Raw genomic sequence first — 14,918 nt, forward strand, 5'->3', positions numbered from 1 at the left:
GTGGGGTTCGGGGCCCGCTTAAGGGCCCCGAAAAAATGTTGGATTCTAGATGCTCTGTGATGCGATCTGAGGAAATTTCTGACCACTTTAACCAATGTTTTTTTGAGGAAAAGATGGTGGTGTACTCATTGCCTGCCTTTATTGCGATGTCACATAAAAAAAAAAAAAAATTGGTCTCGGTTTTTTTTTTTGGGGGGGGGGGCCATGGCCCCCTTTGCCCCCCCCCCCCCCCCCCGATCCGCCCTTGGAATTGGGGGGTTGGAAATATAAAGCAAATTAAGTTACACTGACTTTTTGAGGTTTTGGGTTCGAAAATGCTATAAAAACCAAGAAAACAATCATTTTCCTGTAGTCTGGTTCCCTGACTCCATATAAGAAGTAACAGTGCAGTTTACATACATTGGGAAATTGTAAGGTCAGGGAACCAGTCTAGCTTGCTTGTACCCGTTCATAGGTGTGTAATCGATTGCAAACAAGTGCGATGGTCAATTGGGGCCAGTATTTGAAAAAAACAGTTTTTTCCAACGCTGTTCGGCCGACCAGCGTTGGAAATTGATACAAAAATACCACTTTTCTTAAAAATGACAGTACATGTATACCAGGTGCCATGATTTTACAGGATGCTTTACACTGTCATTCACTAACAGTCCAGCAAGGTATTTCAAAATGATTTGGTAATTTTTTATTATGATGTTTGCAAATGTTGTATTTTCCCTTTAAAGCCGGTCGAGCACATACATGTGTGTTTGTTCTTAATCGGACCCTATTTACCAGGGGTCTATTTAAGTTCGCCCCGTGCATCTCTTTCTAAGCATCGATAATACCTGAGAATGAGAAGAGGAAACATCGGAAGGAATTGCATGGAGCCTATGAAAACAAACGCTGTGGTGTAACTGCCTGTGGTGTCGAACAGCCAACCTGAAATGTGCACAAAACACATAGGTGAGATGACAACAGATATTGCAATAAACTACGGTAAACAGACTACAATGTAGGCCTATATACAGAGCAGTAAATAGGCCCAAAATTGCCTACGGTGACTATTCATCACCATTGGATGCCCTCAGTTTTTTTCTAGATTCGGAGAGTTTTGTGACCCTTGCAAGTGAGGGTTTGTGAGGGTTCAAGTTCTGAACTACATATACAGTGCTGTAGTCGAGTCCACCCCATCCGAGTCCGAGTCCTTGGTATCCGAGTCCGAGTCCTTGGTATCCGAGTCCGAGTCTGAATCCGAGTCCTTGGTATCCGAGTCCGAGTCCTTGGTATCCTAGTCCGAGTCATTGGTATCCGAGTCCGAGTGCTTGTCTCCGAGTTCGAGTCCAAGTCCTTGGTATCCGAGTCCGAGTCCTTGGTATCCAAGTCCGAGTCTGAGTCCGAGTCCTTGGCATCCGAATCCGATTCTGAGTCCGAGTTCTCGGTATCCAAGTCCGAGTCCGAGTCCTTGGTGTCCGAGTCTGCGTCCGAGTCCTTGGTATCTGAGTCCGAGTCTGAGTCCGAGTCCTTGGTATCCGAGTCCGAGTCCTTGGTATCCGAGTCCGAGTCTTGGTATCCGAGTCCGAGTCCTTGGTATCCGAGCCCCAGTCCTTGGTATCCGAGTCCGAGTCCGAGTCCTTGGTATCCGAGTCCGAGTCCTTGTCTCCGAGTCCGAGTCATTTTATGAATCTCAAGCAGTGTTCTTATCGACAACTATTATGCTATCCCAATACGGAGAGTACTATGAGTGATATGGTGGTATATATCCAATTATATAGGGTGAGTAAAATTTAATTGCTAATTGTTTTTCACTTGGCTTGTAGGGGCCTTCACCTTGAGATGTACCGGTACCAAAATTATTTCACTTTAATAACCATTAATAAAAAGGTAAGTGTTCTTTCAGCAAAACGAAAACAAATCACATAGGGATGTGTGTGTGAATTGTTTTAGTTTTGCCGAAAGATGGCACAACGTTTTTGGTTTTTGTGATCCGTGGACAGAACTTTAAAACGGTGGTTGTGTTTAAAATTCGGTAACTTAAAATGTACATGACCGATTTAAATAATTCTTGTACTAAAAGAATGAATTGGGCCTTCATATCGTAGATTTTGAAAGTGCTACATGCAGATCTTCAATAAAATTAATAGTCCCGACATTTGGGTGTGACGTCAGCTGTCATTGCTCAGGTCCACTCTGGTTCGCGCTGATGTCTTCACGACCAAAACAATGGCCGAGATAAACTTGAAAGAATGAATTTTCGAAGGAATATATTGAGATGGGAGAGTAATGAAAGCCGAAACAGAAGACAGGCCAGGAAAGAAAACAGATGCTAAGGGGATTTCGGAAAATGTCTAGATGAAAAGAAAATTTACGAGAAATGAAAATAAGAGCGACATACTAGTAGCTTACCAGGTAAATAGCCCAGAGAGAACTGCAAGATGGCCCCTGCAAAAGCTGTCCAACCAAACGCTCCGACCAGTAAATCCACACCGAGTACCTGCTTACTGAGAACGTCCTGAAGACAGCAGAGGGCGCCAGAGCTTGTCACGATCAGGAGTGATGACGTCATCATTGGCCAATATGACGTCAGCCAGGGAGTTGCGCAGTATGACGCCGAACAAATCGCGACAGCGATGGCCGTCAGATGAAAACTTGACATCACCCCTCGGTCAAGAAAGAATCCCTGAACCAGTTTTGCTATTAAACCTCCAACGCCGCCAACTGTTACAAATGTTGCCGCCTCCTGTAAGGAAAAGCCATTTGACTTCGCTTGTGAAACGAAGTAAATGAGCCACATGTGGAAAGCAAACTTTGAGCAGCAGGCTATGATGGCCACCGACCAGTAACGGAAATCAGAGAGAAGTCGAATATCGAAGATCTCCAACAGGTTCTTATAAAATGAGGTACAGCGAGAGGGAAGTTGACTTGGATGTTCTGATATTCCATCGTTTGCTGAAAGCTTTTGGTATCTGCTTGCTGAAGGTGCTCCTGCTCGCATCATGAGGGCGCCACACACCACAAGATGCATAGAGATGGCACCCACCAGTAGCATGGCTCCTCTCCATCCATACGTATCGATGAATACCTGGATAATCGGTGCACACACAAACAGCCCGATGGAATCACCTGTGCGTGCAATGCCAGTGGCCGTGGCGTAGTTCGTGGCGAAGCAGCGGGCGATGGCCTCTTTTATAAGCACACTGGAAATCCCGAATCCCGTACCTGATGTGTGAAGAAAACAAAAGTGTGAAGAGAAATCAGAGACAAAGATCACTGCGATTGTGCGCCAGCTTCGCATGCACCCTCGTTTTCATGAGTATGATAACCGCTCGCTCCTCAGGAGATTCAGGTTTTGTTTACAGATGAACAAGGGTCAGCACCAGCGCACAGGAGAGTTAGGGTGCACTTTATAGTTAAACCTTTGAACACATAATAAACGATTTTGTTGCAACAGTTTACAAACAATTTAACACGTTTAAGGAAAGAGACGCAGTTGACGTATGCTTAACATGTTACATTTTGAGTCGGTTTTATTGTGCAGACGGTAACTGAAATTTGGACATTGGAAACCCATTTTTAAACGTTCCAAGTACATTGTAAACGCCTCTCGAACGGCGCTGTTCAGAAAGGAAGCGTTTATTTACTAAACAAAACGTTTATTGTGCCCAACCAGCACCGTTCACGAGACATACTACGGGTATGTCATTTGCTTACCCAGGAGTAGAATGAATACACAAGCTAGGTGAGCAGGCGAGTTGGCAAACGACGCCATGATGACCGAACCACCAATCATTGCACCACACGTCATGATGACGTAGCCGGGACGGAACCATCTACCCATCAGCCTCGAGGTAATTGTTGTAGAGGAGGAGATTAGTTTGTTGGTGGAGACGGGTTGGTCTATGTATGGGTGAGTTGGAATTGTGATTAAACAGAATACATGGTATTTTACGTGTGCACATTGTCTTTATAAGCTTTTTTATAGCCGTTGGTGATTGTTGTCGACATTAAAACACGGATCCTACCATAGAGCTAGGACCCAAGGAGTTCGAACTCCAAGACTTCAAAAGTAAAAGGTTGGTCGCCGCGCTCAAAAGCAACAATAAAAAGCACCTGGACCCAGCTTGCTCAGTTGCTCACGACGCTAATCTCTACACAATAGAGATCCGCGCTCACTAATGTTAGAAGAAAGAGTTTACATTGCTTTGTAGACAATACCATGGCACTATGCATGCGCAGTTGTTACGCATCACCCAAAAAAAAAAGATTTTGAAGTGTTTGTTCACAGTTGGATAATACTGTATACAATGTATATCAATATGATCAACATGACTGAAACAATTATTTCATGACCAACAAAATGCTCTTTATACCTTTAGGCCAAAAAAAAAAGTCTCCGGTTTCTGGTATGCGCGCGCGTCGCCGTAGCCATGCGCGTCGGCAAAATGAAAAAAGTTTTTTTTCAATAAAAGATGATGTCTCAAAACCGCCAAACTCACTGGTTTGACTGGAATCCTGCTGCTGCACAATTTTAACGTGTTTTTAGATGGGGTTGTGATCGAGAATAAGCTTTATGTGGCCTCTCTGGTCTCTCATAATATTTGCACTAAGTTTAGTCGGGCACCATTTGCAGTCATCAGCCGATATTTGAAGCAAAAAAAACAGGTAAAAAAAAAAAAAAGCCGCGTCGCCGCACCACTTTTTGGGCAAGCTCCATACCAGAAACCGGAGACTTTTTTTTGGCCTGAGTATGAAAACGTGTGAAATTTCCCAAAAACTCACATTCCGTAAATGATTAATTGCGAATTAAAATATCCGAAAAGACACGACAACTTATCTGAAAAAAACCCCCAATTTATCTTCAAATTACAGGGACAGGTAGCGCCTTCAAGGACCAACAACTGCACATCGGTTGAATTCATAACTCGCATCTAACAACTGCGCAGTTGTTAAAACCTATCTTGTCGTAAAATATATTTCTCAAAAAGGAGCAGCGACGTGACATGACTTATTATGCAGCACATATAGGGAGGTTGTTGGTTACCAACTGAAAAGGCTGCGACGACCAATGTTTTCAAAGGCCGTTTGCAGTCATGCAATGAATGGTCGAGGCTTGCGGTCACAGTGCTTTAGCTATGGACATTGGTCACAATGTGAATCGCCGAAGAGTTCTGACTCCTTGGGTCCTAGCTTTATAATCCTACACACAAAAATTAACGACTCGGCCAAACTCCTAGACTCAGCCAAACGTTAGACGCGTGATAACGGCCCGTACAGGTGGAAGAGGGGCCGTATCATTAAGTCTGACGCCTCATAGCTCCGACGCCTCATAGCTCCAACGCTTCATAAGACCGAAATTTCGGAATATGAGGCGGCGGACTTATGAGTCATGAATTCCACCCCATAGGTCCGACTCCTTACGAGTCCGACGCCTCATAACTCCGACAATGGACAAACGCTGTTTCGGACTGAGGCGTCGGACCTATGAGCGGACCCCGTGGGAAATACTACGAATACCGTACCTCTCGACAAAGACCCCTGCGCGCGGCGGCTTTCAGATTTGCAGGGCCCTGCCTCCGATCTGGTGTCAAAGTCTGTCAAGCCAGCTACTTATATTCGTGAATATTCATGAGTCTACGTTTTTGGTCTTTATTACTGAATTATGATAAGTGATAACTACATAACCATGTTAACGCGAGCACAATATCTTTAGCTATAAAATGAACTATGAAAATAATGTCGCTTTTGTTTCATCGGTTCGGGACCACATCTCTCTAAAACTTTTTAATGAAAGCCTAATTAAATACATAATTTGAGTAAACGGTGTTTCCTTGAATTTTGACGTTTATTTCCCGGGTAAATACTTCATCTATGACGACAAAAACTACACAATACCATCTGTTACATCCTCAAGTATATATATATATTTTTTAAATTTGGAACAATTATATCTTACATATATAAGGAATAGTTTTGATTACAGTTTTATGAATACATGTATTTCCATTTTAGATGTCATGCAAAAAAACCGACAATAATGGTACACCTGGAAAATTCGCGATTGCAAGCCAACGGGTATTAGTGCCCATATCACGCGTCTAGCCAATTAAGGCAAGTCCGCTCAGTGCATTTTGTACTGGAGCTCAGAACAGTCGTTTATTCTTGTGTGTCTAGGATCCGTGATTAGTACTAGCACTCCGGGCCAGGAATCTTCTGTTCCCAAACTACATTCATTGTACATGGTTGTTTAGCGTCCTCTTCAATACTTTTATGATACGTATACACAGGTATATATATATATATTTCCAGGATTTGTCGAGCAGTGCGATATCTCAGTTGGTAGCGTCGTCATTTTGTACCGCCAGGGATCCTCGCCGTGTGGGTACGAGTCACCGTTTTGTACCTTTTTTTTTTTTTCTAATCTGAGGCTCTGTGTGATTTTTTTAAGGGAAATAAAGTCCGAATTTCATTACGTTCGAAATCATTTCTTTTTTTCTAATTTTATATTTTCTTCTCATGTCTTTAGAGAAGTAAAGTCCAAAACGCCATAGCGTACACCCAATGTGGATGTCGTTCAGGGGAAAAATCGCCTCGGGCCTTGCGACTGAGCGCCCCTACATCACTTCATCTGATTCACAAAGTTAAACCGTCGTTTACGTTTGGTCTGTTGCTGCCAGCTTAAGCATGTGGTCAGACTCTGCGGGTCATTCACCTAATTCTTCCCTTTGATAGTAGGGAAGAACAGGAATTAAGTCTTAGAGATTCTTAAAATTCAGCTACTTCATGACGGAGGCTGCCGAGGATGAACATTCCCCACTTTTTTGTTTAGGTTTTTTTTTAATTGTTTAAACAGAAGAGCTATTCACTATTGAATGAGACATCGAACAACTAAAACGGGCCCACGTTGATCTTATGTACAATTACTTGGTGTACCTAACCGGCAATTCAGCGTTCCATTATTGTTCACTGGCCATACAGCCATTCCACAGGTCTGAGTAAAACTGCACACAAGGATCCTGCACACAAGGATTTACGACTCGGCCAAACTCCTGGTCAGACGCGTGATAACGGCCCGTACTGGTGGCAAATACCATCATAAATACTAGTCAAATCTGAACGGCTCTGTACCCGATCTGGTGTCGATATCTGTCAAGCCAGCTAATCATAGTTTTGAATATTAATTGATCCTACACGTTTGGCCTTTATTATTGAATTTTGATAAGTGATAACAACATAACCATGTTAATCCCGAGCATGAAAGCCTCATTAAAAACGAGATTTCTGTCTTGAAACGGTGTCCTCCTCGGAAAAGGTGTCACATTTGACGTTTATTTCCCGGGTAAATGCTTCATCTATGACGACAAAACTGCACAATACCATCTGTTATATCTTGAAGTATTTATTTATTTTGTGTGGTTTTGCTCATAGTTTGATGAATATTTCCGTTTAAGAAAAAAAGTCGGTCTCTGGTCAGACCGAAGTTCCGGAATTGATTCGGCGACGCGGGCTTCTTTTTTTTTGGTGGCTTTTTTCAACCTTGAGTTGTTCAGACAAGATGGGTACTATTTTGCTTTTTTTGTGTCCTCATTATACATTGGTGTCCTCCATAATTTGCCTTGGTGCCCTTTATCATTTGCCTTGGTGCAATTTCCCCATTCCTTGGTGCTCCTTGGTACAAAAATTTTAAACATGATTAAAATCGACGCGCGCACTGGCCAAAGACCGAGTATTTATTTACAATGTACTTATTTATTTATTTTTGGCCTTATCACGCGTCCAGCCAATTAAGGCAAGTACGCTCAGTGCAGCGTGTACTAGAGCTCAGAACAGTGGTTCATCCTTGTGTGTGTAGGATCCGTGTACCAAGGGGGAAGCTGTTTTCCTTCACCCATGCATAAACGGGGTAATGTCGGGAAACAGTTTGTTTGCATCTGACGCTGCACAGATGTTTTGCCTTTGCTATATGCCTTTACTTATTTCCGGCAGTAAATAAAGCTAACGATGTTTGAGAGTTTTGAGACTTGCGCGGCGAAATCAGGTCCCACGCCAGTTTCAGATCTGAGCGTATCCGTATATGAAGCGCCTTTTTAAAAAGTGCACATGAACTACTGGAATGAAGACAAGCGCACCAACGACTCGAATTTTTTTGTGGACCAAAAATGTTGTAAATGTACCTCGAAATTCATTCGCACGATAATTACAGAGAAACCGTCAAAACCGTCTCTTTAGGTAGGAATTAAGTGAACGAATATTTTACATTTTGAACGATCTTTTCAATCTGTGATTGTTTTGGAAGAACTTACGAGTTCCAGAGCCCAAAATGGTACATTCCGAACAAAAGTTGAAATTTAAACTTACCAAATAATCCAGTGGCAGTGCCTATGAAGGACGTTACCCAGCCCAAGATCCACGTGGTGGTATCAAACTGGTCTTGTAACAAGGGAAGCGTCATGCTGATGACTTTGATGACTGCAGACCAGATGAAAGCTCTGGTCCACATAGCCAGCACAGCAAACCATCCAGCACGGGCATCAGATCCACTTGCATCCGATCCAGCCATGGCTCAGCTGATCTGCATACCATGAAATAGATATACAAAAATGTGCATGATTTCTAACAAGGGTTTGCTGTGGTGTTTAAACCTTTGATTCTTAAGGGGGTGTGAGTGGCTGACACGTCAGAGTGAACTCAGAGAAGGAAAGATTTTATTTCAAGACACTCCAAAAAGTCGGACCCAGCACCCGGGTTTGTTTGTGACTTGATACTTTTCAGGGTCAAGATGACACTTCTCTAGATCATTTTGACAGGTGTATTTTGACCCGGAAACCTATAGGAAAAAGTGTCATTTTGCATTTTGACCCAGAAAAAGTCATTTTGACCCTGAAAAGAATCAGGTGAAATCTGATCCTTGACCTTTTAGACTGTACCCCTTTTTTAATAGACCTTATTCGTTGCAGGTATCTCGGAGGGTGTTCTTCATTGTTTTAATTTAGTAACAATGAATGCACAGAATTTACTCGTGACAGTCAAAGCGCAAGAAAACCATTGATTTCTAACTCCTCCTTTACGCATACGTTCAGTAATGAGGAGAGGGAAAATCCGAGAGAACAGGAAACTCTCCTTTCGACTCCTTTGGCACAACTAGAGCAATTTTTTGGGTAGGCAAAAATCTTGCGAAAATGAATTAGAGAATAGGTCGTAAGCTTTTACAGGGCGAGTCAAAACAAAAACGGAACCCAAACCCCAAAAGAATATTTAAAAAAACTATGTACCTCCAAAAATAATGGTGACTGGAAAGCCAATTTCATAAACTACTTTTAGACGAAAACACTACTGCATTTGCTCTATCCGTTTAAAGCACAAGTATATCACCATTTAGACGCAAAGACCCTAAAACTTCTTTCGTCCAAAACTGCGATTTCAAGAATCGTCGTCACAATTGTCTTCAAACATCACCAGCGATAAAACCTCAGTTGAGTAGTTAAAAATATTCAACAAAGTCCTTTTGAAGGCAAGTCTTTTAAAAGAAGTTGACTTAATAAATCATATATTGTTTGCCTAAGCAGGGTTGTTAATAAAGATATTGTGTACTACAGTTGTTGACAGTTGTTGAAACAAGTACTCTGTTTCATTTTCTTTGTTGTTCCAAACAGTCAGAACACACAATAAATTGGTTTTTTTTTACGAAACAGGTTTTAAGGTCTATGCGTTTAAATGGTGATATTCTTGAACAGATTGCGCAGTTTCTGTATTTTTTTTCATCTAGTTCATCAAATTGGCTTTCCAGTCATTATTATTTTGGTGATATATATTTTTTTGAATGTGACATATTTTTTTTACCCACCCTGTAAAAGTGTATACACTTTGCATGAGTCTATACCTTTTCTAACTTAGAAGTTTGCTGTCCTGGTTTTTTTGCAACAACATAAAGGCCTTCACGATTACGTTAACTTGAACGCAGATTGCGCCATTTGTTGATCATTCTGTGAATAATACAATTGTGTACAAAGGGTAGAGGGTTGACGTATTTCTCTGATCACTACGATCGGTTCCTGGCCTCATAACGTGGGATATCAAAGTTATCTTCTAAACGGAAAGTTTCAAAGAAAGTTTGCGAATGAATTTGATTTTGGGGGATCACGTCTTGTCACCATGGAATTCGAAACGAGTCATCCTATTTGGCTGGTGCAATACTAAGGACCCAATCTTTGTTTTGCGGAAATTAGGCCATGGGGAATTCTGGTGGACCCAGTGGGTATAATGGCCTGACTTTACTTTGCACGCTTGTTGTTGTACACTGAAGTTTATCAATCTAGATATTTTGTGAAACTGTTAGATAGTACATTGTATATACTGTGGCAAGTTGGCTGTGCACCAGACTGGGACCTTGTGTGCTGAAAAACATGAAAAACAAAATCAGGCCAGCTTTACTCACTCTATTTCACCATCCAAATTTGAAGTCTAAATTCGATTTTCAAAGGAGACTTTCCTTAAATACATTTTGCACCTGAGAGGAAAGTCAAGTTGAGGCCAAAGACTAGACTGGTACATGTCAAACCATGGTCCAACTGTTTGAAAAGACTGACCTCTTCATTGGTGTGGTGGTTGATTAGGCCAAAAAAAAGTCTCCGGTTTCTGGTATGGAGCTTCCCCAAAAAGTGGTGCGGCGACGCGGCTTTTTTTTACCTGTTTTTTTTTTTTTTGCTTCAAATGTCGGCTGATGACTGCAAATGGTGCCCGACTAAACTTAGTGCAAATATATGGGAGTCCAGAGAGGCCACATAAAGCTATTCTCGATCACAACCCCATCTAAAAACACGTTAAAGTTGTGCAGCAGCAGGATTCCAGTCAAACCAGTGAGTTTGGCGGTTTTGAGACATCATCTTTCATTGAATAAAAAAAACCTTTCTCATTTTGCCGACGCGCATGGCTACGGCGACGCGCACGCATACCAGAAACCGGAGACTTTTTGGCCGTACGGAGAAATGTGTAGAAATAGAGATCAGTACCAGACATGCTAGATGTTTCTTTTGGCACAGTTGATAGATGCAGTGCCGAAGGGTTGTTGGACTGGTTGTTTCAGATGCCGGTCTATTTTCTTGTATTGCATGTTTTCAATACCTTAAGTTTTGGGACTCGCATACACAGTATTGAGAGTCCCAAATTTTCGGAATAGCTGTGCATAAACACCTACCTTTCTCGGCAACGGATGACTGTCCGCTTGGTGTTCAAGATGACATGTGAAGATGTGCTTCACTTTACCTTCTCGATCGTTCTATTGTCCCAAAGCTTTTAGATAACAGCAATTGTGTTCAATTGTTAAAGCATAGGTGCACTTTCTTAGCGAGCATTGCAAAGAATCAGTCAACCACAGCGTGGTCATTAACATGGATGCTTCTGTAGCTACTTCACACAATAAGCCCACATCGCTTATATTATCGACGTGAATTTAGAGGCAGAATCCGTCGGGAAGGGGCCCGCGCGGGGTTGCAGGGCAGGTGAAGGCTTTTCCCCCGGTGACGTTATAGCCTTCTTTTGAGGAAATGAAAGAACCAGCACTTCACAACCGATTGTAGTAGCGTTAACCTTTCCTGCGGCTTTTAACCATTTTTTACGAATAAAATCCAAAATAGGGCAAATTTTTCCCAGAAAAATTACCCACCCTTTGCCCCCGACCTAAAACTTTGCCATCGAGCAAAGTTTATGCTTCTCGCCTCGAAATTTATAATTTGTCAAATATAGTCGTGGTGACTTACCATAACATTGAGGTGATACTGCAATCTTTCCAAATCTAGAACAAATATATTTGTCCAATTTCCTTAAAAGGTTTTTTTTTATTTTGGACAATAGTGAACCTTGATGTTAACAGAAATCTGACTACAGTAAACCAGGTTTTTTCCCCCAATGGAAATTCGCCTTTACAAAATCACCACAGTTATTACAGTGCAGTAAAAGTTGGAGGTTGTTTTCTAATGGGTCTTATCTTTACTTGGTCCCACTCCCATGTCTGAACCAATGCTGATAGCGAGGGACTAGGAACCAGTCTGCTCATCATTGCGAGGATATTCATAGTATGTTTAATACATTTTTGTTACATGTTACACAAATTTATAACAAAAACTGTCCTTTACACAAGGTAAAATGCCGTTATGATAAACTTAAATCCCCGTGGCTAAACTGACGGTATTTACCATTCAATTAGGCGTAAGAATTATTTGTATTGAAAAGTCAGGAAGAAACCTACTTCGCACAACAAATCTGTCTATACCTGCTACAAAAATAAACTTAACTCTCTTATTAAATTATCACAGAAAAATTATCTCCATAAAAAAATTCAATGAAGTAAAAAGCAATATTAAAGGTACTTTGAATGTTATTAATTCTCTTCTAAATAAGCGCAAGCAAAATGCTAACCCCTCCTTTTTTTAACCAAGATGGTACTAATCTTGATAGTAACATGGAGATTGCTGAGGCATTTAATAATTATTTTGCAATGTTGGCAATAACCTTGCTAGCAAACTTCCATCATGTAACACTTCTTTTCCTTCATATCTAAAGACCCCGTGTTCGAACTAAGTCTTTTTGTTACCTGTTACCCCAGCAGAGATTGTGGATAATCTTAACAAACTTCCTTCTGGCAAGGCCGCCGGATTTGATGGCTTAAGTTGTTTTATTATTAAACAAGCACGGTATTCTATAGCGAAGCCTTTGGCTGACATGTTTAATAAGTGCTTGACAGCTAGAGTATTTCCTGATAGCACAGGTTACACCAATCCACAAAAAGGTTGTAAGCAAGACATTGGTAATTATGGACCAATATCGGTATTGTCCATATTCTCCAAATTATTTGAAAAGTTAATTTGCACAAGATTAATATCTTTTATGAACAAGCACTGATGATATCGTGTCCGATGCACAATTTGGTTTTAGACAAAAAGGGTCAACCGATCTGGCGACATCCTATGTTCTTAGTAAAATATTTCTAGACTTGTCAATAGCTTTTGATACAGTCAATCATGATATTTTAATAAGTAAGTTGGAACACTACGGTGTGCGTGGAACCGCACTGACTTATTTAAAAGTTATTTGAGAAATAGAAAGCAGTTCGTGTCATACAATTCTGTAAATTCTCCCTATCGAGATCTTACTTGTGGAGGGTTCTGTATTAGGCCCAATACTTGTTATCATTTATATTAATGATATCATTAACACCTCTGACATTATTTCATTTTTTTTTAATTTTTCGATGATACTAGTTTATAATATACTCATAAAAATGTTGATACTGCTTTTAGAAAACTTAATGTTGAATTGAAAATAATTAGTACGTGGCTCTTAGCTAACAAACCTCGCATTAATTTGTTGAAATCGAACTATTATGATTTGTTGTGCGCATCAGTATAAATACACCCAATCTGTTCCCTTAATTTTAAACGATTCCAATCTAAGTCAAGTAAAAAGTACTTAATTCTTGGGCATAACTATTGATGAGAATCTTGCTTGGAAAAAAACACATTGATGATATAGCGACAAAAATATCAAAAAAAATTGGCAAAATGAATCGTTTAAAAATATTACCTCCCCAGTAGAATATTACTAACTTTGTACAATTCTTTTGTTTTGCCATATCTAAATTATTCAATTTTGACTTGGGATGGTTCACCATCCAAATGCAACAAACTGCTCATGTTACAGAAGCGAGCGGTCCGATTAATATCTCATGCTGGTTATCGTGATCATACCCTTCCTTTATTTGCGAATTTGAGACTCTTACAATGCAATGACCAAATTTATGTATAAGTTTACAAACAATACATTACCCACTGGCGGATCCAGCGGGGGGCGCAGGGGGCGCACGCCCCCCCCCCCCCCGGCAAATATTTTAGAATGTATACTACCGGTGAAAAACGGACGGTGATCCGACGGGCCACGCGTTTTGAGTTTGAGGAATAACAATCCGTCGGTTACACCACGAACCGACGTATCACATTTTGTTTGTGTTTCGAGAAAAACGGATTTAAAGTTGGTCATTATTTTATAGGCTCATTCCATATACTCCTTGTGTAAGAATTCAAGCTGTTTCGTTTATGCTAGTAAATTATAGATTAAACTTTATTGTATGCAATCCGTGTGCATCTGAGTTGCTAAGTTTTTGAGAAATTCAGCTCCAAAGTTATTCGCCACTTCGTGAAACAGATTTTTATCATTTTTATCGTATGTCATACAACGCGCTTATAGTGGCCGTTTGCCAGATACGGAGATACGTCGGTTCGTGAAACGCTAAATTCCAATTTTTCATGTCGACGCTCCTTTGTGACGTCATAGCATTATGGGAATTAGCGTGTAAAGCGGCGTATCGGGATACGCCACTTCGTGGTGCAGCATTTTTCTTTTTCTTTTTAGAGATACGCCGCACAGATTGTGAAGTGAAGCATGACAGCGTGACGTGGCACGATCCTGCTCTCCCTCAAAATATTGTAAAATTTATTTAATCGGCCGGAAGTGCCCACTGCCCACTATCAAGGTGACAACAGTCCATCAGCTAGCAATACATCCCTGACCATGGCTGACAGTCAACCTGCCAAGAAAACAGGACGAAGACGCCGGAAACCGAGTTCTTCGAGACCACCATCGCCGTGTGCGAGCGATAGCGAACAAGATGGCGGCAGTGGTATGTGTTCCTGCGTGCAGTGGTAACCTACCGGCTATTGAGGACAAGCTCGAGAAGATCTTAGCGTCCATTACTAATGTAGAGCAACGACTTACCTCACTGGAGCTGAAATATCATGATGTTAACACCCAGGTCATGTCCAACAAGTCAGATATTGCTGACTTAAAGTCATCGGTGACACTTGTCAATGACATGTACGAAAACACCAAAAACTGGACAAAAAGATCGAATAAAACCTCTGTATAAAATTCGTAATGATTTATGTATAAACTAC

General features: G+C 41.1%; 1 protein-coding gene across 5 annotated transcripts; it reads right to left on the reverse strand.

Moving 5' to 3' along the window:
- Positions 1-696: 696 nt before the first annotated feature.
- LOC119730918 (monocarboxylate transporter 12-like) lies at positions 697-11,230 on the reverse strand. Of its 5 annotated transcripts, none has more exons than XM_038203982.1 (5): positions 11,168-11,230; positions 8,332-8,540; positions 3,688-3,873; positions 2,383-3,195; positions 697-918 (listed from the first exon to the last, which is right to left on the reverse strand). In XM_038203982.1, exons 2-5 carry the CDS (start codon positions 8,531-8,533, stop codon positions 779-781), a joined length of 1,341 nt encoding a protein of 446 aa, XP_038059910.1. In that variant the 5' UTR covers positions 8,534-8,540; positions 11,168-11,230; the 3' UTR covers positions 697-778. The 5 variants fall into 5 exon arrangements, with proteins under 5 accessions (XP_038059910.1, XP_038059911.1, XP_038059909.1 ...); XM_038203983.1 differs by having other exon boundaries at positions 3,688-3,831; positions 8,332-8,545; XM_038203981.1 differs by having other exon boundaries at positions 8,332-8,545.
- Positions 11,231-14,918: the final 3,688 nt, after the last annotated feature.

This window comes from Patiria miniata, unplaced genomic scaffold (assembly GCF_015706575.1).
Source record: "Patiria miniata isolate m_02_andy unplaced genomic scaffold, ASM1570657v1 HiC_scaffold_22, whole genome shotgun sequence".
Taxonomy (NCBI): domain Eukaryota; kingdom Metazoa; phylum Echinodermata; class Asteroidea; order Valvatida; family Asterinidae; genus Patiria; species Patiria miniata.